The 24,864-nt window shown below is 40.1% G+C and overlaps 1 protein-coding gene across 1 annotated transcript in view; it reads left to right on the top strand.

Annotated features, from left to right (window-relative positions):
• Positions 1 to 5,016: 5,016 nt before the first annotated feature.
• The window catches only part of TBPL2 (TATA-box binding protein like 2), a gene marked incomplete at both ends in the record, with an annotated part of 33,208 nt that continues 13,360 nt past the window's right edge, over positions 5,017 to 24,864 (top strand). The window contains 5 exons of the mRNA XM_081228857.1: positions 5,017 to 5,070; positions 7,539 to 7,996; positions 8,782 to 8,869; positions 10,864 to 10,955; positions 14,325 to 14,492. Coding sequence (XP_081084983.1) covers positions 5,017 to 5,070; positions 7,539 to 7,996; positions 8,782 to 8,869; positions 10,864 to 10,955; positions 14,325 to 14,492 — 860 coding nt within the window. The remainder of the gene's footprint in view (positions 5,071 to 7,538; positions 7,997 to 8,781; positions 8,870 to 10,863; positions 10,956 to 14,324; positions 14,493 to 24,864) is intronic.

Raw genomic sequence — 24,864 nt, 5'->3', positions numbered from 1 at the left:
GATGATAGTGACATCTACTTATAGCATTGTTTTGATTAAAAGACTTTTTTTTTTTTTTCTGGCCAGGCGGCATGCCAGATCTTAGTTCCCCGACCAGGGATCGAACCCGTGCCCTCTGCGGTGGAAGCATGGAGTCTTAACCACTGGACTGCCCGGGAAGTCCAGAGAAACAGACATTTTAAGGGACTTAAAGCAGTTCCTGGACATAGTAAGTTATCAGTAAGTGTTATTATCTTTATTGTGGTGGTGGCTACCATATTCCCTACTATACTATAAGTTCCTTAAAGACAGTCATCTCTGTATGCTCCATGGCAGCTAAAAAGTGTCTTGCACAGAGTAATGGATGAGCAACCGTATTGGGGGCAGATGACAGATAAGTTGTCTTGAAATAAAATAGTCAACACAGAGACATATTTGGAACTGTTATGAAGGGGATGAGTGCTCCATCCAGCTCTCCATCAGCAGGGAAGTGCTCAGGTCTTTCCCAAAGATGGGGAGTCTCTTCTTAGCCACTCCTAGGACATTTCTCCCAACAGTCGCTCCCTTTGACTTACAGGAAGCACGACCTGGAGATCTGGCACTCTGTGGCCCTTCTAAGTAAGCACGGCATATCCAAAGGAGAATTCATTTTCATAAAGAACATCATCTGCGGATCTGTCATCATGGTAATTGTATTTTATCATGCTCATTGTACCTCTTAGCACTGATGTGACTATGAAATAGAAGGGAAAAAAAGGGGTGAGTGAGGGGGCTGACTCCTGGTTTAAGGGAAAAGTGACTCAGTAGCCCTTGGCAGCCTTCTCTCCGGAACTGGGTAGGGAACAGGGAATTCCCTAATCCCAATTATTTTTGGAAGTACCCCCTGGTCTTCTGACACAGAGAAATATTCACTTTTTATTTTAACATCTAGGGGATGCATGGACCCCTTTGTACTCACTCCAGAAGCTTGTCTGCTCCCCAAATGAGAAGAAATTCCCTTCATGGAGAGGAAAGAGCACCCCCTAGTGAAACAATGTTTCCTAATAGTCTTGCAACAGTGAAGTTCCATCTCCATTTTATAGCAGTGTGATCGCATTTTAGAGGCTAAGGCCCAGTGCCTAGGGCCTACAAGCTTTTCAAAGGCCAATAAAAAAAAATTGTTTGAGGGCTTCCCTGGTGGTGCAGTGGTTGAGAGCCTGCCTGCCGATGCAGGGGACACAGGTTCGAGCTCTGGTCTGGGAAGATCCCACATGCCACGGAGCAACTAGGCCCGTGAGCCACAACTACTGAGCCTGCGCGTCTGGAGCTTGTGTTCCGCAACAAGACAGGCCGCAACAGTGAGAGGCCCGCGCACCATGATGAAGAGTGGCCCCCGCTCTCCGCAACTAGAGAAAGCCCTCGCACAGAAACGAAGACCCAACACACCCAAAAATAAATAAATAAATTGTTTGAGAGCTGAGAAAAATCTGTTGGCTCCAAAGTTTTTAAAATTCAAAACTGAAACTAGTATATTTGATTAAATGTCTACAACATGTGACATATCAAGTAGTCACAGCAATTCAACTATTAAGTAGTTACATATAAATTACATTTAATGTGAGATGTGAGTTTTTAAAAATATTTTCTATGATGAGGGACAGGGCCTCTTAAAATAAGAGTTGAAAGCCTTTTTTCATAGAGTTGACCTCTCTTAAAGAGTCTTCATGATCATTGACATGGTCCATCTAAGTCTTGGCATTACTCTCTTAAAGACATTAAAAACAATACTTTATTTGTGCAAAGTCCTTGATAAAAATTTACACATACTCCCATTCAACTCATTTAATCTTTACAATAGTAAATAAAGAAATAATGAATTAAAATGTCTGGATACAGTAGGGTTTTTTTGTGTGTGTGTGTGTGTTTTGTTTTGGGTTTTTTTTTGCCAAAGTACAAAATATTACATATTCTCAAGCACAAATAAACAAAAAACCTCAGAATCAAAACAGATTAACAAGTGCAGTTCAAATGAAAACAAACTACTAATTTGAAATGGCATATGTAGACTTTGAGGGGGGACAATACACAGCATGTGGCTCCAGAGTTAGATATTCTGAATAGGAGCTGAGTGGCCTGGGACAAGTTACTTAACCTCTCTGTACCTCAGTATCCTAAACTGTTAAATGGGGATAAAACAGTACTTACCTCACAGGGTTATTGTGATGTTTAAGTGAGTTCATAGATTTGAAATACTTATAATAGCGTTTGGCCCATAGTAAGAGTTCAATGAATGCCAGCAATTAATTATTATTCAACCAAACCATACCAATTTTTGATTCTCAGAAACAGAACAATTTAAGATTCTGAATAAATTAACTCTTACCAAAGCTGAAAACTTCCACAAAAGTCATTCATCTTTTATTTTGAAACTTTTTATTTGAAAATAACTTCAAAATTAGAATTCATCACATTTTATTTATTTGCCTTATCATTTGCCCTTCAGATCACTGCAAATCTGTGTCCCTAATTCTTATTCATAACTTATGATGTATGCATTTCCTATTTCTGAGTAACAAATTACCACAAGTTTGGTGTCTTAAAACCACACCTATTTATAAGATCACAGTTGTATAGGTTGTAAGTCTGAGCACCGCATGACTGGGTTCTCTGCTCAGAGCTTACAAGGCTGAAATGAAGGTAGTGGCCAGGCTGAGCTCCTTTTAAGGCCTCCTTTCTCTCTTCTTGGCCAAATTCAGATCCTTGTAGCTACAGGACTGAGGTCTCGCTTTCCTTGCTGGTGTCAACTATGGGCCACTCTCAGCTCCTCCAAGTCACCCACCTTCCTTGCAACATAACCCCATCCATCTCCAAAGCAGCAATGGAGAATCTCCGTCATGGTAATTCTTTCTCTAGCTCGGAATCTTTCTCTCCAGGAAGAGCCCAGTTCCTTTTAAGGGCTTGCCTGATTAGGTGATTAGGTCAGGCTCACTCAGGTTAATGTCTCTCTTCTTAAAGTTGACTGATTAGGGTCCTTAATTAGACCTGCAAAATCCCTTCGCAGCAGCACCTAGATTAGTGTTTGCATAACTGGAGAAGGTGGAGATTTTGGGGACCATCTCAGAATTCCACCTACCACATACGATGAGATACTTTATAAGCATATATATTTTAGCCTCCTAGTGCTTCCATAGCAACATACCATAGACTGAATGGCTTAAAAAACAGAAATTTATTTTCTCACAGTTCTGGAGGCTGGAAATCCAGGTGTCAGAAGGTCTGTTTTCTCCTGAGGCCCTTCTCCTTGGCTTAAAGATGGCCACCTTCTCCCTGTGTCCTCACATGGCCTTTTTCTCTGTGCCCTGGTGTTTCTCTCTTCTTATAAGGACACCAATTACATGGATTAGGGTTCCAGCATATGAATTTTGGGGGAGGGGCAGACACAATTTGGTCCATATTTGTCTAATAACAAAACTAAGAGCTAATATTTGAGCTACTAAGCAGGTATTATGCTAAACATTTTTGATAGGCTATCTCACTTAACATAAATCATTAGATTAGTTATATATCAGTATAACCATTATATAAAATTCCAGCTTTGGGCTTCCCTGGTGGCGCAGTGGTTAAGAACCCACCTGCCAATGAAGGGGACACGGGTTCAAGCTCTGGTCCGGGAAGATCCCACATGCCGCGGAGCAACTAAGCCCGTGCGCCACAACTACTAAGCCTTGCTCTAGGTCACAGGAGCCACAACTACTGAGCTCATGTGCCACAACTACTGAAGCCCACGTGCCTAGAGCCCTTGCTCTGCAACAAGAGAAGCCACCGTAATGAGAAGCCCGTGTGCAACAAAGGGTAGTCCCGGCTCACCGCAACTAGAGAAAAGCCTGCATGCAGCAACGAAGACCCAACGCAGCCAAAAATAAAATAAATAAATTTATTTTAAAAAATTCTAGCTTTATCAAAATATTTCCTATGTTCTTGATTAGAAATTCTACACAATTTTTATTGACCTGATTCTTAGAGTTCTCTGTCTCTACTATGCTCCATTCTGAGGGCAGTTTTTCATTCACTGATAAAATTTTATTGATCATCTATGAGCTTGGTACAGAGGCACAAAGGTTAGTAATCAAAATCCCTGCTCTCGGAGAGTATAGGCTAGAAGGGAAGACGTATTTTACGTGTACGTCTCCACGTACATTTTGAAATATCTTACATAAAAGGTACCAATTATATTTATAGAACCATTCTGCACATGTAAGTTCTTATGAAAGCTGAGGCACTAAAAATTAAAATAATTTCAAAAAAGGGGGAAATCCTCTGATTATTTGGTTTTACATTACCTTCTTCAGCTGCATCAACCCTAACTGTAGCAACACATTCTTTGATATGTGGCTTTAGACTGAATTCTCTGAGACTGGAAAAAAGCCAGCTGGGATTTGAAAGTGAGAAGTAATTATGACATAAAAGTGCAACACCTGACTGGGTAAAGCGCCTCAAATTCCACTCGCTCTGCTCAAGAAAATAAAAAAAAATCTTTAAAAAATTTATTTTCTCACCGTCCAACTCGTTCATCTTTCATGCTGCGAACACCGATAACTTTTCTCCTGCAGGAGGCAAAGGCAGCACTCGCAGGTGGAAGGAACTCTCCAGATTTGCAGGCCGAGTTGCTTCTCGCCTGTGGGCGGGTGTGGTGATAGCACCCCAGCGAGGAGAGTCTTCCCCTCCCAGCCCCAGCTCTTCTTCCCTTGCTCGCGACCCATGGGCCCCTTGCTGAGCTCTGCACCCAGCTCCCTGGCTCAGCATCTATTCCCTCGCGCCGTCTACAGGAGCGTGTACTGCGCGGGCCCAGCACAAGGGCCCCCGCCCGGCCCCTGGTCCCCGGCTCCCCGCCCCCCGCCCGGGCCCCGCCTCGCCACGTGCGGCCGCGGGCTGATAAACGGCTTCCGCGGGCTGATAAACGGCTTCCGCGCCCCGCGCGCGTCGTCGGGTTTAGCGGCAGCTCGATTCGTGCTGGCTCTTCCCTTCGATTCCCAGCCCCCTACAGTGAGCCCTCCGTCCATGGAGGGGGAAGAAACGTACCTGGAGCTCTTCCTGGCCCGGTGCGCCACCCAGGTGAGCCTGGAAGCCGCCGCCACGGTCCCACAGTCAGGGTCCGCATCCCGCCCCATTGCTGGGCGCTGGGTCCTGCGCACTAAGGATTCTGCCTTCATTTTATCTCTCGTAAAACTCCTAGCGACCCTAGGAGGTGGGCTTGATTATCCCCGTCTTTCAGTTGAAAAAAATAGAAGGTTCGAGAGTTGAAATAACTTACCCAAGGTTGCCAACAGGACTCGAACCTTGTCTAGTATGAATACAAATTGGAGGCACCTGTGGCTTCCTTCAGTTTGTGATTCTTACGTTTTTGGGGTTTTGTTTTTTAATTTAAGAACTGTAGAAACGAGAGGAAGGAGTCTTCAGAAAGAAAAGCAAGGGAAAAACTTACGGCTGGGGGGGGGGTGTCGGATTCTTTTTTTTTTTTTTTTTTTTGCGCGGTACACGGGCCTCTCTCTGTTGTGGCCTCTCCCGTTGCGGAGCACAGGCTCCGGACGCGCAGGCTCAGCGGCCATGGCTCACGGGCCCAGCCACTCCGCGGCATGTGGGATCTTCCCAGAGCGGGGCACGAACGTGTGTCCCCTGCATCGGCAGGCGGACTCTCAACCACTGCGCCACCAGGGAAGCCCCGGATTCTTTTTTTTTTTTTAATTTTATTTATTTTTGGCTGCATTGGGTGTTCGTTGCCGTGCGCAGACTTTCTCTAGTTGTAGTGAGCGGGGGCTGCTCTTCGTTGTGGTGCGCGGGCTTCTCATTGTGGTTGATTCTTTTGTTGTGGAGCACCGGCTCTAGGTGCGGGCTTCAGTAGTTGCAGCACGCGGGCTCAGTAGTTGCAGCACACGGGCTTAGTTGCTCTGCGACATGTGGGGTCTTCCTGGACCAGGGCTCAAACCCGTGTCCCCTGCATTGGCAGGTGGATTCTTAACCACTGCGCCACCAGGGAAGTCCCCGGATTTTTAAATAGACAATGATAAGCAATGAGGTAGAAATAGTGAAGTCCCACAGCGTTTAACATTGCAAAAGGAGAGCCCACGCTGGAAAGGTTCTGAGAAAGATGAGTTAATGACTCTGCAAAGACAGTTTAACAAAAAGTTTCTTCAGGTATAAGGCCAAGGATGCAGGGAATACTCTGTAAACATATTCTCTCGAAAGGAGGCTGTCAGGGTTCCACTGCCGTAAAACATTACCCTTTGATATCTTGTTGACATTGCCTTAAATTCCTTGTTGAAGTTTAGTTCTTTGGGTGGAGGCTTTGTCCCCTGCTAAAATGCCATAATGGGAAAAAGGAGGGGAGACACTGACGTTGCAGATATTAGTGCTTTAGTGTAAATTGGCTGATGGAATCTTTTCTGGCTAGAACAGAAGAGGCAAAGAAAACAATGGAGAGGAATCTGGGCCATTGTCCCCACCTCAGTGTCCCTCAGGGCCCATCTATGGGATGGGGGTGGAGGGAGTTAGAGACTAATAACATAATTCAAAATGAAATAAGGTCAAATCTTATTTCCAGAAAATAAGTGCATTCTTCTTAAGTGTTTTCTTCTAACATTTAGTCACCCCTGCCATCTGCTGGACTTGTGGTAACAGCACAATTTAACAGGATCTAGCCAGACATTAGCTAAATAGCTTTGTGATGGAGAAGATGCAGCACAAGGCACTGGTGAGTTCAATTGTCAGAAGTATGATCTTCTAGGGGATGAGGTTATCCTGCCAGCAGTGGTCAAAATCTAGAATCCAGGCCTGCAACTTGGGTGACGTGGATGGTAATATATGTACCAAGGATTTTTTTCCATAACAAAGGCCATGAATTTTACATTAGCTGCTTCCCTCAGTTGCACGCCTCTTTCCCTCGGTTGATGGTAATGGAAGTTGAGCAGCCTTCCCCGGACTGGAAGTATAATACATTGATTTAAACTAGTCTTGCCATTTAAATTTCAATAACTTTTTCCCTATTGTATATTCACGTAAATGGAATGATTTCTTTTCCTTCCTTTGACTAGAAGGAATAAAGATGGCTCCTTGTGGAGGCTTGATTAGCACTCAAAGCTATCTCCTCAGCTTCCTTCACTTACTGCTCTTCTCTTTAAAATACGAATTTAAAACTCCAAAAAAATCTTTAAATCAACTTAAGGAGTACAGAAAATCTGTATTCTTCAAAGTACACACAGTTTAGAGCATGGTTGCCAAATTGCCTCAGTTACAAAATTGGATTTAGAGTGGCGACTTACTACAGGTCTAACCAAAGTAGGGAAAACATTTTATGAAAAATGCTTTTTCTGCATTTTAAGATATACTTTCCTGTTTTCATTAAGTGTGTTGTAACCCTACAGTAGAATTTTAATGATATTTTGTGGAAAGAGCAGGGCATGAATATAAGCTACCTGAACTGCCTCATCCTGAGCACACTGCCTGCCAGCCAAGGTGGCATCCCTTTGGTGTGACATGATGTTCTGTTTGTTGTGTTTTGTTTGTCTGTTTTGGGAATGGCCTAGGATGACCTTGCTCCACCCAGATCACCCCTGCTCAGCCCAATTGTGCCTTATGATGTGTACATACCTAATTCATCCAATCCAGAGACTACGTTTAATTCACAGCTTGAAGAAGTCACAGAAACATCTGGCAATTTCTCATCTATGGATCTCAGCTTCCTACCAGATGAGCTTACCCAAGAAAATAAAGACCAGACTGTCATTAGAAGCAAGCATGAAACTGAAGAAAATTGTAAAACTAAAAGTTGGCAAAGTAGGTTGCCATTACCCAGCCAACATGACGTTGGCCTGGCCTTAAACAGCAGCAGTGGGTCAAATTCCCATTCACATCTCCACCCTGGTGATGCTGACTCAGCCCAGCCCTCTCCTGAGAAACCACACTCCTTGCCTCTGGCATCCATAACTCCGATGACACCAGTGACCCCTGTTTCAGAATGTTCTGGAATTGTGCCTCAACTACAGTAAGTTGTTGTTGTTGTTTTAAATGGGTGATGCTTCTGAGTACACATTTCATCAATATATTCCTGAATGGGATGGTAATAGTGTAGGGAAGAGAATTTCAGATGTCATTATCCTTGATTTTGTTAGTTCGTAATGGACTTTAGACAGTTTGGTTATCTGTAAAATGAAGCACTAACTCTTGATCTCCTAAGAGGGAGTTAAAGGTGAGTATACACCTTCTTGAAGGATTGTACTGTTTATAGTAAAGCACTTTAGTTGAAAATTGTGGCTGGAGTTGGAATAACACAAAGGATATAAAGATGTAAAATTGAATTTGATTTGCACGTTGATTTGATATTGTGATTTCTATTTTGAGACATTTTGAAAAAGATCTAAAACTTAATTTTAGTCAGCTAGTCAGGAAATTTTAGAAAAAGCTATTTTTTTGTTTGTTTGGCCTTGTGGCATGTGGGATCATAGTTCCCAGACCAGGGAGCAAACCCGCGCCCCCTGCAGTGGAAGCAAGGAGTCTTAACCACTAAATGTGTTATTATACATTTCACATTTAGAATAATTCTCCCCCAGGAAGTCACCCAAACCTATGAAATGAGGAAGTTAATACGTTTTCATTATTTTTTACTTTTTATATCTGGTATAACTTAGGTTGACTTATTTCTTTTTTTTAATTATTATTTTTATTTTTTGATATAGCAGGTTCTTATTAGTTATCCATTTTATACATATTAGTGTATATATGTCAATCCCAATCTCCGAGTTCATCACATAGGTTGACTTATTTCTTTAGGAATATAGTTTCCACTGTAAACCTGGCCTGTAAATTGGATCTGAAGAAAATAGCTTTGCATGCAAAAAATGCAGAATATAACCCAAAGGTAAGATTTCCCAGTAATTTTTTCCAGTTAGGTTCTATTTAGATTTTCTTTCCTTCATATGATCATGATATTGACTCATTCCTTTGTTTATATTTTAAAAAAAGAAAAAATTTGTTAGTGAAAAGCTTTTGGCAACACAAGTTTAATCGGCTCATTCTCTGTTTTGAACTTATAAAAAATATCTCATTTTCTGTGCTGAATACAGTAATTATTGAGCAGTTCCTAAAAGTTCTTTCCCTTGTCATTCAGAAAAACCTTTCAGTATGACTATTTTCAACCTGACTATGGAAATGCTAACTTTCTTACAATGTCATCATATTCCTGGAAATAACTTTTTCTAATTTTTGTCCTATCTCCTGACACCTGTGTATTTTTCCATTTACAGTTTCTCTTACCTGAGAAAGCTCAATTGTTTAAAGTGTAAAGTTCAAGTGTAATATTCAGGGATTTTTTGTTTTCCCTCAAAGTTTAATAAAATCTATTCTTTTTTGTGTCCTCCCGAGGCCAGGCATCCCATTTTCAATGGTCTATTTACCTAGGAAGTGGATTTGTTAATTCAATCAACATTTAACGATTTGGTGGGCTCTGTACTTAGTACAAAGATAAGTGAGGCCTGGTCCCTGCTGGGAAAAAGTTCACTGTCTTGGGTGGTGGAGGATTTATGGAGTTAGATGAAAAAGGCCATATTAGTCGGAACCCAGAGGACCTTGCCAACATCAACTATTTATGGATTAAGTATTTGTTTTTCCTGTTGTGTAGTGTTGTTGCTGACCTCTGAAGTGTTACCTGAGTGTTACCGAATGCAGCTAAGCTTTCCTATTTATATTTCATGTAGCCGGCTATGATGAAGACAGACAGGCAATGATGAGCTAGGATTTTCATGGCTGTAGCTATGATGGACCCCACTATTGAGCAATCAACATTTTAAGCATATTTTATTCTCCACCATCCTCCTCTTTCCTCTCAGTTTGGTATACACGATCTGTCCAAACTTGGACTTGACAGCTAGAAAAATTCTGACTTGGCACTTAAGCTGCCTTAAGAATTTAACAAAATGAATGCCAGGTGAGAGCACTACCTTTTTAGTGAACACCTAGAAAACATTAATAGTCCTTGCCCGGCTCTGTGTAGTGCTGACTCAGGGTTCTTTTACTGTTAACACTTCATATCTGAAATTGCCAGTCTGGCCTTGGAGTGATCTGTTGTCCTGTGGAGTGGCTCTAACCCATGGAACTTTGGTCTTGCATGGTACCCACCCCAGTTTCCTTCCCAGCTTAATGGGGGAAGTGGATGTGGCAGGCCAGTGGTTCTCAGCCCTCCCCTGCATCAGCAACACTTGGAGGACTTACCAGTGCTGCCGGCTTGGGGACCACGTTGAGGACTATGGTGGGCAAGAGCTTGACAAATCAACTTTTTGTCATTCATCTTCAGAATGCCTATCAATATATGTATTCTGTTTTATATTTTGGCTGCTTTTTAGTACATTCTAGAGTCTTGGCAAGGCTGTAACATACTTCATACTTTTTTTTTCTCAAAGAGTCTTTGAAAGAAAAGTATATCAAAGCAAAAGCATGGAGTCTGATAGTCGTGGTTTTAAATCTCAACTTAACTGTTTACTGTATAATGTTGGAAGTTAAATAACCACTTCGCTTCCCTGTACACTAAGTGGGAATTATAATGGATTCAACTCAGTCCTGTCATGAGGTTAAATGCGATAAAACCTATAAAGCTCTTAGCATAGGGTCTGAAACATAACCGGTACTTAAATTTTAGCTTTACTATTATTATTCTTACCTGTTTTTTCTAAGTATGTACATTTTAGAATCATGATCATTTTGTTAACCTTAATGTGGGAGAATAGACCCAGACATTTTTTAGTTTTCCCATTAAATTTCAATTTATTGAACACTGTTTTCATGTCCAGCTCAGCTGGTCAGCTGAAATAGTGTTAACCCCTAGCAGAGGCTAATTGTCCTTTTGGCTTCTGTGTGTAGAGGTTTGCCGCCGTCATAATGAGGATCCGAGAACCCAGGACTACAGCCCTCATATTTAGCTCTGGGAAAATGGTCTGCACAGGAGCCAAAAGGTAAGAGAAGCCGTCCTCCCACACTACCAGACAAATAATTCACTATGTAAAGCAAGGAAGGGTGGCATTAAGGCTCTAAAACACATCGTAGACGCAAAATACTTTGCTAAGGAGTTAAATTCATGAAATGCCATATTTGGGGTTAAAAACATTCAGCCTCATAATACGGACTTATATCCCACTTTACAGTCCCCCATAGTGAAGGGGGCTTTACTAGGCTATTACAACTTGTTTCTAAGGTATATTTTAAAAGAAGAAACAAAAAGGCTATACTAGTGGTAAAACCTGTTATAAACCTGGGAAAGTAGTTCTTGTGTATTTTCCTCATTGCAGGCAGAAGAATGGATAGAACTTTTTACAGGAGGGAAATTAGACATTTCTTGACCACTAGCTTGAGCATTCACTCAGGAGGCATCTCTTACAGGCTCGTCTTTCCTGGTTCTCATGCAGAGGTAGCCCTGTGCTGATGTAGATCCTTTCACCAAAAACTAGTGGGAGAGCTGCTCTTCCCTCTAAGTGTTGGAGGATGAGTAGGAAATTATCCTCCTGAAAGATAGTACCAATTTCTCCTCGCTCGAGAGATGCACCTAGTGTTCATTTTCTCTGGTAAAGAGTGGGTGTTAATATTGTATTTTATAGTTGCTAAATTGATTGGCAAAAAGTTGTTTTAATCACATTTCTTTTGATTTAGTAGTGAGACTAACTTTTCGTAAGCATATAAACTACCTACTGTATCTTTTGCCCAATATTCTATGGAGATATTTGTCTTTTGGTATTTAAGTATTTTCACCATTTTATACCATAAATATTTTTCCCATATTAATGTTAGTGATATTTTATGGGGTTTTTTTAATGCAATTTAATTTTGTGTGTATATGGTTAGTCTATCCAGCTTTTTTCTTTATGGTTTCAGTGTTTGGCTTCATGCTTAGGAAGGCGTTCTCCACACACAACATGATATAAGTATTGACCTCCATATATTTTTCTGGTGTTTTTCAGGTCCTGCTTTGTATTGAAGAAAGGAGGTTAATGTTTTGACTCATCTAGAACTTTCTCTGGATGATGGAAATGTTCTGTATTTGTGCTGTCCAGTGTGGTAGCCTTTAGTCATATGTGGCTTTTGAGCACTTGAAATAAGCTAATACCACAGAGGAACTGAACTTTTTATTTAATTTTAATTAATTTAAATTTAAATAGCCACATGTAGCTAGTGGCCACCATATTGGGCAGAGCAGGTCTAGAATTTTACTTCAATATAAGATAATTTTTTTCAAATGCCCAGTCAGTGTCCCAGTACATTTATAGAAGAATCTATTTTGCTGTATTTCTCCTCCACCTGTTTTTACATGTTAAGTTCTCTACCTGTGTCTGAGTAAGTTTCTGGCCTTTCTCTTCTGTTGATCTGTGTATCCTTTGACCTAGAAATCTCCATTTTTAAGTCATTTTTGGACAACTCTGCAAGATAACTACAAGGATGTTCATTTCAGCGTTGTTTAAAACAGGGGCAGAGGGAACAAATTTCTAGCAATACAGTTTTGAATAAATCATAAAATAAAATTATTTAGCCATGTATAGTATATTGAGTTGGAAGGATGTTAAGTTGTGGGAGGGGAGAACACACAGATTCATGAGTGTTTTTTTCCTAATTCATGAGTGTTTTTTTCCTATCTGAATTTATTTGGTTCCCAAAATCTGATAGTAAAAGCTTGGATGGTGAGTTCAGATTATAAGAGATATTTGTTATCCAAATCTATGTGGTTGTTGAGTTTTGGATAGAGAGTTGTAAAAGTCTGGTTAGTGTAAGAGATATCAGAATTATCTCCAAAAATTTAACCAAACGTATTCTCTTTAGTTGAAATAATCAGAGTTTGCGTAGTGCAGGATACCTGCCTTTGCACAGAAAAGTGCGGAGGAGCCAAATTTATCAGTGGTAATTACCACTGGTGGTGAAATTTCAAGGTTCTTAACCTATTTTCTAATATTTGTACAAGAAAATGCATGTAGATTTTAACCGTTAGTTGTTTGAATGGGAATTTCTGTGTGATACAAGAAACTATAAGGCTATGCAAATTCTTGAAATTTGGCCTTATAAATATTAGCACTATGGGAGATGTAACGGGTCATTTAGGCAAAATGTGGTTTTTCAAAATGGAAACCACTTATTTCACTGCTATCTTGGGGACACGGCCTTGCTAGGGACTTTTCAGGAGTTGGTAATGGATGAGGAGAATCACCATGAAATGAGGTGATGTGAAAATGGCACAGTGTTGTGACAGATCTAGACTGGAAAGAGACTCTACCGCTTGCTCCCTTTTGTCCAGGCAAATAAGTTCAATCTGGGTTTTCTTTAACGTACGTCTGATTTTCAGCTTAAAGGTGGGGATAACCCATAAGAGAGGGTGGAATTCATAGGATTCACCCACCAGGTGTTGCCCCTGTTGGGCAACCCCTGCTACTCGCTGTTTTTATTTTGGTAGTGACCATTGAAAAGTACCTAATGAAAAATAAAGCCCCAAATCTCAGGATTTCACATTCTCTGCCATGGATTTAAGTGTGGAGTAGGACAAACATTTAGAAGAGCATGGCCACACAGTTGGATGAATATTTCTTTCTCATATTGAGTATGAGTTGAATGACAATTGTGTGAGAAAACGTGAGCAACATTGGGCAGATTTTGAGGTATTTTCATGGTTTTTTTTAAAGTATATAATTTGTCCCATAAAGTTCCAAGTCCTGGCATCCTATCTATGCCACTCAGTTGGCACATAACTTACTTCCTTGTGTTGATTTTTTTTGTATGTATGTATGTGTCCTTATTTTTGTTACTGCTGTTCCCATCTAAATGGCACACACCTTTAGACCAGAAGCATGATTCTAAAACCTTAGTGAGCATCACAATCGCTGGTGGGCTTGTGAAGACATAGATTGCTGGGCCCCAACCCCAGAATGTCTGCATGTCTGATGTGGGACCTGGGACTTTGCATTTCTAGCAAGTTCTCAGGGGGTAATACTACTTCTGGCCTGAGGACACTTTCTGAGAACCAGTGGAATAGTTAATTTCATCTAATAACACTTAAAACAAGTAAAAGAAAAAACTACCTTATATGTGAAAGATGGCAAATGAAGACAAAAATCTGTTTATGATTCAGTTCAACAGCTGTACATTGTACCATACCCTTTTCTAGGTGCTAGGGACAAAAGTAGGGGAGGTAGTTCCTTCTCCTCAAAGTCTATAGCTTCCTAGTATACACTGAAAGATAAACATGGTACATATGCTAAAAATACAATCAGGGAAGTGTGTGAATACAACCCAGCTAGTTAACAGTCGTAGTGATTAAGACATCTTTAATTACATTTGCCATTCCCCAGCGAAGAGCTGTCTCGACTTGCAGCAAGAAAGTATGCTCGTGTGGTGCAGAAGCTGGGCTTTCCCGCCAGATTCCTCGATTTTAAAATTCAGAACATGGTTGGAAGCTGTGATGTGAGATTTCCTATTAGGCTGGAAGGTTTGGTGCTAACCCATCAGCAGTTCAGTAGGTATGATTGTTGCATAACTTAACTTTGAGTTTCCTAAGTTATTAAAGTTCTATTATGGGCTGCTTATATAATGTATTTTCAGAGAAATATAATTTTTTAAAAAACTACAATAAGTGAAAAGGTTAAGATGCTATACCTAAGTCCTCACTGGTTACCATGTGTGTCCAATCTTCTGCAATAGTGGTTCTCAAAACTAAATTGCATAGTAATCACCTGGACAGCTTATCAATATACATTCCTGCCTGGGCTGTGGTATGCAGAGATTCTGCTTGAATTTGCAGTTCTAACAAGCTCACAGGTGATGCCAGTGCTGCTGTCCAGAGGCCCACATCTTGAGACCCCCTGATGTATAGATTTCTAAACAAATCTGGCTGGGGGGTGGTGGCAGTGGCCAGAAGAGCAAAGGGGTATGACATGGATTAGGTAAGTAGGAAGGGCTGACAGCTGGTGAGGGGAGAAAGGGCTGGAGAGAAGGTGAAAAAAAGAATGGCCCTAGCACGTTCTAGGAAGACAATCCTATCTAGTTTTTGTCCTGTTGAGTTTGTTCAGGGGTTTTCTTTTTCTGTGTGTAGCTGTAGCCCCCACTATAGTTTTTTCTTTCACAGATTCATATTCCTTTGGGAGTATCTCTAGGCTGCCTGGCTTCTTCACATGTAACTCTCCATCTCAACAGCAAATGCGCCTCCTCCTCCTCCTCCCTCAGCTGCTTCGGTGCTTCTCCCAGCCTGCTCAGGCCCTCAGAGAGCCGTGATGGAGGGTGACTGACAAACACCAAATGCCGCCACACCTTGGGATATACACTTGGGCCAGGGCACTTGAATTGCCTTCGAGTCACAGATGCTCTTAAATTTTCATGATCTAGCTTGAACTGAAGTCCTTTCATTCTACTTTTCCTCCCCTTGGCCTTTGAGCAATCATTTTGTTTAATAGAGTAGAGAGGGATCACATGGCTCTGCTTTCTCTAACATTTGTGAGCTGACATTTGTTAGCTCTCCTTTGAGACATGACCTAGACAGAAGTTAAAAATTGCCTTTTTCTTCCCCTAACTTACCAACAAAATTAGTTCATTCTGAGATTTAGCTTTTATGATACTTTTCAGGCAATATTTATTTTCCCCTTGATTATATTTTCTTTTTTCCTCTGCATCAGTTTTTTTCAGCATAGGCTTATTAAGTGCCTGTGAGGTACCCATTGAGTTCATTGGGAAGTCCCCCCTGCAAGACATATTGCCTCTTTATGTGTCCTTTTCTTTCTTCAATCTTGGAATAACTCCTAGATTCATAGTAAAACCTTCATTTTTAAGAGTCTCTCAACTCATGCTCCATCTTATCTTCCAGATCCTCAGCCTTGCACCTCCTGTCTATCTTTCTTTGAACCAACTTTTTCTGAACATGGGAAAGATGTCTGCCTCAATTCTAAGGTACATGTCTATATTAGACTTAGCATTCCCCTTTCTGGACATTTAGGGCTCTAAAATGATGTGTGGAATTCCTCTCAAATTTCATTTCTTTTTCACCAAGGTTGTCTTCTTTGTAGGTCAGATTTAAATCTGGAGTGGGAGTGCCCCTTGTCACTACTTCTACCTCTGAAAGATGAAATTGTCAGTAGGGCAAGATGAGAATTCATCAGATGCACTGCTTTTAGTCACTTGGGGTGGGTCCAGCACTGATTTTTCTTCCTCCTAAGCCAGTTTTATGATCTCATCCGTCTTTTAAAAATATTTGGTCAGGAAGCTTGCTTTGTACTCTTACAGATATCTCTTTCTAGTCTCATTCTTGCCTCTCCCAAATGCTTTCCATCCTTAGGTTATGGATTACAACTCCAATGTGTGTATTTGTGACATTGGGTCATTAAAACATCTCTTTCTCAGTAGGTTGGTGTCTTTAAAATTAGGACTTTCTTTAATTGCCTGTAGCCCTGTGGGGAACCATGGCAACTTATCACTTATAATTATCAGGTCAGGTTTGCCTTATGTTAAAAACTCAAGTTCATTTAATTCCCCTGATTCTATAAATATCTATATCAGCATCCGATAATACTAATGTCTCCCTTGTTTCTGGGCACCTTCTCCATCAATCTTTCTATGCTATAATTATTTTGTTTTCCTTGAGCATTTTTCTCCCTTGCATTCAATTTTTAAACGAAAGATATCTTAAATATTTCTCTCTTTTTTTTTTTTTTTTTGCGGTATGTGAGCCTCTCACTGTTGTGGCCTCTCCCATTGCGGAGCACAGGCTCCAGACGCGCAGGCTCAGCGGCCATGGCTCATGGGCCCAGCCGCTCCGCGGCATGTGGGATCTTCCTGGACCAGGGCACGAACCCGCGTCCCCTGCATTGTCAGGCGGACTCTCAACCACTGCGCCACCAGGGAAGCCCCCTTAAATATTTCTTAAATGAGTGAAATCTGTGTAGCAGATGCTATGGTGACAGTGACAATCAGTACAGCCATGGTCCCTTGGCCTTATGGAACCACAGTCTAAAAGGGAAAACAGAAACCAAAGACAATAATGAAATGTAACTATGAAGGTGTGACTATGGAGGTGAACACCCCTTGGCGTGTTTTGGTACCATCAATCAGGATAATTAATGTAATGGGGGGCTGTTAAGGTCAAGGAAGACTTCTTAAGGGAAATGACATTTAAACTGAGACTTGAACAGTTGGGTTGGCCCAAGAGGTTGGCAGCTGTTTGTTGTTCTTGATGTTCATGAAATGTTCTCCATCTGTAAGCAAAACCTCTTTTTTTTTTTTTTTGCCTCAACCTTCTTTTGAAATGAGATAGAGAGTAAATAAAATGAAGTAAGTCTCTGATTGAGAGTTCATCATGCTGGTACCTTAAAACCATGGTTCTGAAAGGCAAAAGCAGTTCACCATGATTTACATACCAAAGACTTTTTCTTAATGTATGTATGTATTTATTTTTTATTGAGGTATAGTTGATTTACAATATTATATGTTGCAGGTGTACAACATAGTGATTCAAAATTTTATAGATTATACATTTAATGTTCTTATAAAATTTTGGCTATATTTCCTGTACTGTGTAATATATCCCTGTAGCTTATTTCTTTTATACATAGTAGTTTGTACCTCTTAATCCCCTGCCTCTATCTTGCCCCTCACCCTTTCTCTCTCCCCACTGGTAACCAATAGTTTGTTCTTTGTATCTGTGATTCTGTTTCTTTTTTGTTATATTCACTAGTTTGTTGTATTTTTTACATTCCACATATGTGTTATCATACAGCATATGTCTTTCTCTGACTTATTTCACTTAGCATAATACCCTCCAAGTCCATCCATGTTGTTGCAAATGGCAAAATTTCATTCTTTTTTATGGCTGAGTTGTATTCTGCTATGTACATATATCACATCTTCTTTATCCATTCATCTGTTGAGGGACACTTAGGTTGCTTTCATATCTTGGCTATTGTAAAGCTGCTGTGAACTTTGGGGTGCATATATCTTTTTGAATTAATGTTTTCATCTTTGGATGTATAACCAGGAGTGGAATTGCTGAATTATATGGTAGTTCTATTTTTAGTTTTTTTGAGGAACTTTCATATTGTTTTCCACAGTGGCTGCACCAATTTCCATTCCCACCAACAGTGTACAAGGGTTCCCTTTTCACCACAACCTCACCAACAGTTGTTATTTATAGACTTTTGGATGATAGGCATTTTGGTGTGAGGTGATAATCTCATTGTAGTTTTGATTTGCATTTCTCTGACGATTAGTGATGTTGAGCATCTTTTCATGTGCTGGTTGGCCATCTGCATGTCTTCTTTGGAAAAATTTCTATTCGGGTCTTCTGTCCTTTTTTTTTTTTTTTGCGGTACACGGGCCTCTCACTGTTGTGGCCTCTCCCATTGCGGAGCACAGGCTCTGGACGCAGAGGCTCAGCAGCCATGGCTCACGGGCCCAGCTGTCCCGTGGCATGTGGGATCTTCCCGGACTGGGGCATGAACCCGTGTCCCCTGCATCGGCAGGTGGACTCTCAACCACTGCACCACCAGGGAAGCCCCTTCTGTCCATTTTTTAACTGGGTTGTTTGTTTTTTGATATTGATTTGTATGAGCTATTTATATATTTTGGACATTAACCCCTTATCAGTCATATCATTTGCAAATATTTTCTCCCATTCAGTAGGTTGTCTTTTTGTTTTGTCAATGGTTACCTTTGCTGTGCAAAAACTTTTAAATTTAATTAGGTCCCATTTATTTCTGCTTTTGTTTCCTTCATCTTAGGAGACAGATCCAAAATAAATATTGCTATAATTTATCTCAGAGTGTTCCACTTATGTTTTCTTCTGGAGTTTTACAGTTTCCAGTCTTACATTTAGATCTTTAATCCCCTTTGAGTTTATTTTTGTATATAGTGTTAGGGAACGTTCTAATTTCATTCTTTACATGTAGTTTTCTGTTTTCCCGGCACAACTTGTTGAAGAGACAGTCTTTTCCCCATTGTATATTCTTGCCTCCTTTGTTGCAGATTGATTGACCATAAGCGCATGGGTTTATTTCTGGGCTTTCTATCCTGTTCCATTAATCTATATTTCTGTTTTTGTGCCAGTACCATACTGTTTTGAGGACTGTAGCTTTGCAGTATAGTCTGAAGACAGTGTGATACCTCCAGCTCTGTTCTCCTTTCTCAAGATTGCTTTGGCTATTCGGAGTCTTGTGTATTTCCATATAAATTTTAGAATTATTTGTTCTAGTTCTGTGAAAAATGCCATTGGTATTTTGATAGAGATTGCACTGAATCTGTAGATTTATTTCAGTGGTTTGGTCATTGTAACAATACTAGTTCTTCCAGTCCAAGAACACATGGTATCATTCCATCTGTTTGTGTCATCTTCAATTTCTTTCATCAGTGTCTTATAGTTTTCCAACTACAGGCCTTTTACCTCCTTTATTAGATTTACTCTTAGGTATTTTATTCTTTTTTTTTTCCCACACCACATGGTATGTGGGATCTTAGTTCCCCAACGAGGGATCAAAACCACGCCCCCTACATTGGAAGCATGGAGCTTTAACCACTGGACAGCCAGGGAAGTCCCAATATTTTATTCTTTTTGATGCAATGGTAAATGGGATTGTTTTCTTAATTTCTCTTTCTAATAGTTCATTGTTAGTGTATAGAAATGCAATAAATTTCTGTATGTTAATTTTTCATCCTGAAACTTTACTGAATTCATTGATGAGCTCCAGTGGTTTTTGGTGGTGGCTTGAGGATTTTCTGTGTATAGTATCATGTCACCTGCAAACAGTGACAGTTTTACTTCTTCCTTTCCAATTTGGATTCCTTTTATTTATTTTTCTCATCTGATTACTGTGGCTAAAACTTCTAATACTATGTTGAATAAAAGTGGCAAGAAGGGACATCCTTGTCTTGTTCCTGATCTTAGAGGAAATGCTTTCAGCTTTTCATTGTTGAATGTGATGTTAGATGTGGGCTTATGATACATTGTTAACATATTATGTTAAGGTATGTTCCCTCTCTACCCACTTTGTGGAGAGTTTCTGTCATTAATGGATATTGAATTTTGTCAAAAACTTTTTCTGCATAATTGAGATAATCATATGATTTTTATTCTTTAATTCTTTCATTTTTATTCTTTCATTCTTTAATGTGGTTATCACGTTGATTGATTAGCAGACATCGAATCATCCTTGCATTCTGGAATAAATCCCACTTGATCATGGTGTATTATCCTGTTAATGTATTGTTGAATTTGGTTTGCTAATGTTTTGTTGAAGATTTTTGCATCCATATTTGTCAGTGATATTTTTCTGTTGTGTGTGTGTGTGTGTGTGTGTGTATGTGATGATATCTTTGTCTGGTTTTAGCATCAGGGTGTTGCTGGTCTTGTAGAATGAGTTTGAAAGTGTTCTTTCCTCTGCAGTTTTTTGTAATAGTTTGAAAAGGATAGGTGTTAACTCTTCTCTAAATGTTTGGTAGTATTCACCTGTGAAGCCATCTGGTTCTGGACTTGTTTTTAGGGAGTTTTTTTTGTTTTTGTGGTACGCGGGTCTCTCACTGTTGTGGCCTCTCCTGTTGTGGAGCACAGGCCCCAGACGTGCAGGCTCAGCAGCCATGGCTCACGGGCCCAGCTGCTCCGCAGCATGTGGGATCTTCCCGGACCGGGGCACGAACCCGCGTCCCCCGCATTGGCAGGCGGACTGTCAACCACTGCGCCACCAGGGAAGCCCTTAGGGAGTTTTTTAATGACTCATTCAATTTCATTATTGGTAATGCATCTGTTCATGTTTTCTAGATTCAGTCTTGAGACTATACATTTCTAGGAATTTGTCCATTTGTCCATTTATTCTAGGTTGTCCATTTTATTTGCATATAGTTGTTCATAGTAATCTCTTATGATCCTTTGCATTTCTGTGGTATCAGTTGTAACTTCTTTTTCATTTCTGATTTTATTGATATGGGCACCTCTCTTTTTTTCTTGATGAGTCTGACTAAAGTTTTATCAATTTTGTTTAACCTTTCAAAGAACCAGCTCTTAGTTTCATTGATCTTTTCTACTGTTTTTTTAGTCTCTATTTCATTTATTTCTGCTCTAATCTTTATGATTTCTTTTCTTCTACTAACTTCAGGTTTTTTGTTTGTTTGTTGGGGATTTTTTTGTTTTGGGGGGTTTTTTTGTATTTTTTGTTTTGGGGGTATTTTTGTTTTTTGTTTTGTTTTTTGGCTGTGCTGCATGGCTTGTGGGATCTCAGTTCTCTGACCAGGGATTGAACCTGGGCCCTTGGCAGTGAAAGCATGGATTCCTAACCACTGGACCACCAGGGAATTTTCTAACTTTGGGTTTTATTTGTTCTTTTTCTAGTTCCTTTAGGTGTGAGGTTAGGTTGTTTTGAGATCTTTCTTGTTTCCTGAGGTAGGCTTGTATTGCTATAAACTTCCCTCTTAGAACTGCTTTTGCTGCATCCTATAGATTTTGGATCATTGTATTTTTATTTATCTTTAGGTATTTAAAAAAATTTCTTCTTTGATCCATTTGATTCAGTGATCATTGGTTGATTAGTAGCATGTTGTTTAGCCTCCAAATGTTTGTGTTTTGGGCAGTTTTTTCCTTGTAATTTCTGGTCTGATAGCATTGTGGTCAGAAAACATGTTTGATATGATTTCAGTTTTTAAAGATTTACCAAGGTTTCTTTTGTGGCCTAGCATGTAATCTATCCTGGAGAATGTTCCATGTCCACTTGAAAATAATGTGTATCCTGCTTTTGGATGGAATGTTCTATATATATCTATTAAGTCCATTTGATCTAATGGGTCATTTAAGGCCAGTGTTTCCTTATTGATTTTCTGTCTTGATGATCTACCTATTGATGTAAGTGGGGTGTTGAAGTCCCCTACTGTTATTGTGTTACTGTTGATTTCTCCCTTTTTGTCTGTTAGTATTTGCTTTATGTATTTAGGTGATCCTATGTTGGGTGTATATATTTTTACAGTTGTTATATCTTTTTCTTGGATTGATCCCTTGATCATTATGTAATGCCCTTCTTTGTCTCTTGTAACAGTCTTTGTGTTAAAGTCTATTTTGTATGGTATAACAATTGCTACTCTAGCTTTCTTTTGATTTCCATTTGTATAGAATATTTTTTCCATCCCTCACTTTCAGTCTGTATGTGTCTCTAGATCTGAAGTGAGTCTTTTGTAGGCAGCATATATACGTCTTGTTTTTGTATCCATTTAGCAACTCTGTGTCTTTTTTTTTAAACAAGTTTATTTATTTTATTTATTATTTTATTTTTGGCTGTGTTGGGTCTTCGTTGCTGCCCGCAGGCTTTCTCTAGTTGCGGTGAGTGGGGGCTACCCTTCGTTGCGGTGTGCAGGCTTCTCACTGCAGTGGCTTCTCTTGTTGCAGAGCATGGGCTCTAGTTGCGTGGGCTTCAGTAGTTGTGACACGCAGGCTCAGTAGTTGTGGCTCATGGGCTGTAGAGCACAGGCTCAGTAGTTGTGGAACACAGGCTTAGTTGCTCCGCGGCATGTGGGATCTTACCAGACCAGGGCTTGAACCTGTGTCCCCTGCGTTGGCAGGTGGATTCTTAACCACTGCACCACCAGGGAAGTCCAGCAACTCTGTGTCTTTTGATTGGAGCATTTAGTCCATTTACATTTAAAGTATTATTGTTATTATTATTATTTTTAACATCTTTATTGGAGTATAATTGCTCTACAGTGGTGTGTTAGTTTCTGCTTTAAAACAAAGTGAATCAGCCATACATATACATATATCCCCATAGCTCCTCCCTCTTGCATTTCCCTCCCATCCTCCCTATCCCACCCCTCCAGGTGGTCACAGAGCACAGAGCTGATCTCCCTGTGCTACACGGCTGTTTCCCACTAGCTATCGGTTTTACATTTGGTAGTGTATGTATGTCCGTGCCACTCTCTCACTTTGTCCCACCTTACCCTGCCCCCTCCCCGTGTCCTCAAGTCCATTCTCTACGTCTGCATCTTTATTCCTGTCCTGCCCCTAGGTTCTTCAGAACCATTTTTTTTCTTAGATTCCATATATATGTGTTACCATACAGTATTCGTTTTTCTCTTTCTGACTTACTTCACTCTGTATGACAGACTCTAGGTCCATCCACCTCACTACTAATAACTCAATCTCGTTTCTTTTTATGGCTGAGTAATATTCCATTGTATATATGTGCCACATCTTCTTTATCCATTCATCTGTTGCTAGACACTTAGGTTGCTTCCATGTCCTGGCTATTGTAAACAGAACTGCAATGAACATTGTGGTACATGACTCTTTTTGAATTATAGTCTTCTCAGGGTATATGCCCAGTAATGGGATTGCTGGGTCCTATGGTAGTTCTACTTTTAGTTTTTTAAGGAACCTCCATACTGTTCTCCATAGTGGCTGTATCAATTTACATTCCCTCCAACAGTGCAAGAGGGTTCCCTTTTCTCCATACCCTCTCCAGCATTTATTGTTTGTTGATTTTTTTGATGATGGCCATTCTGACTGGTGTGAGGTGATACCGTAGTTTTTTTTTTTTTTTTTTAAGTTCAGAGTTTTACCTGCAGTGATGTTGGTTTTTTTTTTTTTTTTAATGTTGGGGGTAGGAGTTTAATTAATTTATTTATTTTTGCTGTGTTGGGTCTTCATTTCTGTGCGAGGGCTTTCTCTAGTTGTGGCAAGCGGGGGCCACTCTTCATCACGGTGCGCAGGCCTCTCACTATCGCGGCCTCTCTTGTTGCGGAGCACAGGCTCCAGACGCGCAGGCTCAGTAGTTGTGGCTCACGGGTGTAGCCGCTCCGTGGCATGTGGGATCCTCCCAGACCAGGGCTCGAACCTGTGTCCCCTGCATTAGCAGGCAGACTCCCAACCACTGCGCCACCAGGGAAGTCCTCATTGTAGTTTTGATTTGCATTTCTCTAATGATTAGTGATGTTGCGCATCCTTTCATGTGTTTGTTGGCAATCTGTATATCTTCTTTGGAGAAATGTCTATTTAGGTCTTCTGCCCATTTTTGGATTGGGTTGTTTGTTTTTTGATATTGAGCTGCATGAGCTGCTTGTATATTTTGGAGATTAATCCTTTGTCAGTTGCTTCAATTTGCAAACATTTTTTCCCATTCTGAGTGTTGTGTTTTTGTCTTGTTTATGATTTCCTTTGCTGTGCAAAAGCTTTTAAGTTTCATTAGGTCCCATAAAGTAATTATTGATAAGTATGTTCTTATTGCCATTTTGTTAATTGCTTTGGGGTTGTTTTTGTAGGTCTTTTCTGTTTCTTCTTCCTTTTGTTCTCTTGTGATTTGATAACTATCCCTAGTGTTATGTTTGGATTTCTTTCTCTTTTTTGTGTTTATCTATTGATATTATAGATCCTTGGTTTGTGGTTACCATGAAGTTTATATATAGCAATACACACACACACACATAATTATTTTATGTTGTTGATCTCTTAAGTTCAAATGGATTTTAACAACCCTGAATTTTTACTCCTCTCCCCCTCCATGATTACTGGTTTTGACATCATATTTTACATCTTTTTCTTCTGTGAATTCCTTAACTACTTATTGTGGATATAGATGATTTTACTACTTTTGTCTTTTAACCTTCCTGCTAGCTTTGTACATGGTTAGTTTACTACCTTTACTGTATATTTGCCTTTACCAGGGTGTTTTTCCTTTTGTAATGTTCACATTTCTAGTTGTGGCCTTTTCTTTTTCACTTAGAGCAGTTCCTTTAACATTTCTTGTAAAGCTGAGTTGGTGGTACTCATCTCTTAGCTTTTGCTTGTCTGTAAAACTTTTGCTCTCTCCATCAAATCTGAATGACAGCCTTGCTGGGTAGAGTATTCTTGGTTGTAGCTTTTTCCCTTTAATCATTTTAAAT

The sequence above is a fragment of the Mesoplodon bidens genome (genome assembly GCF_964165515.1).
Source record: "Mesoplodon bidens genome assembly, chromosome: 3".
Taxonomy (NCBI): Eukaryota; Metazoa; Chordata; class Mammalia; order Artiodactyla; family Ziphiidae; genus Mesoplodon; species Mesoplodon bidens.
The sequence above is the reverse complement of the archived record's forward strand: the minus strand, read 5'-3'. Positions and strand labels throughout refer to the sequence as shown.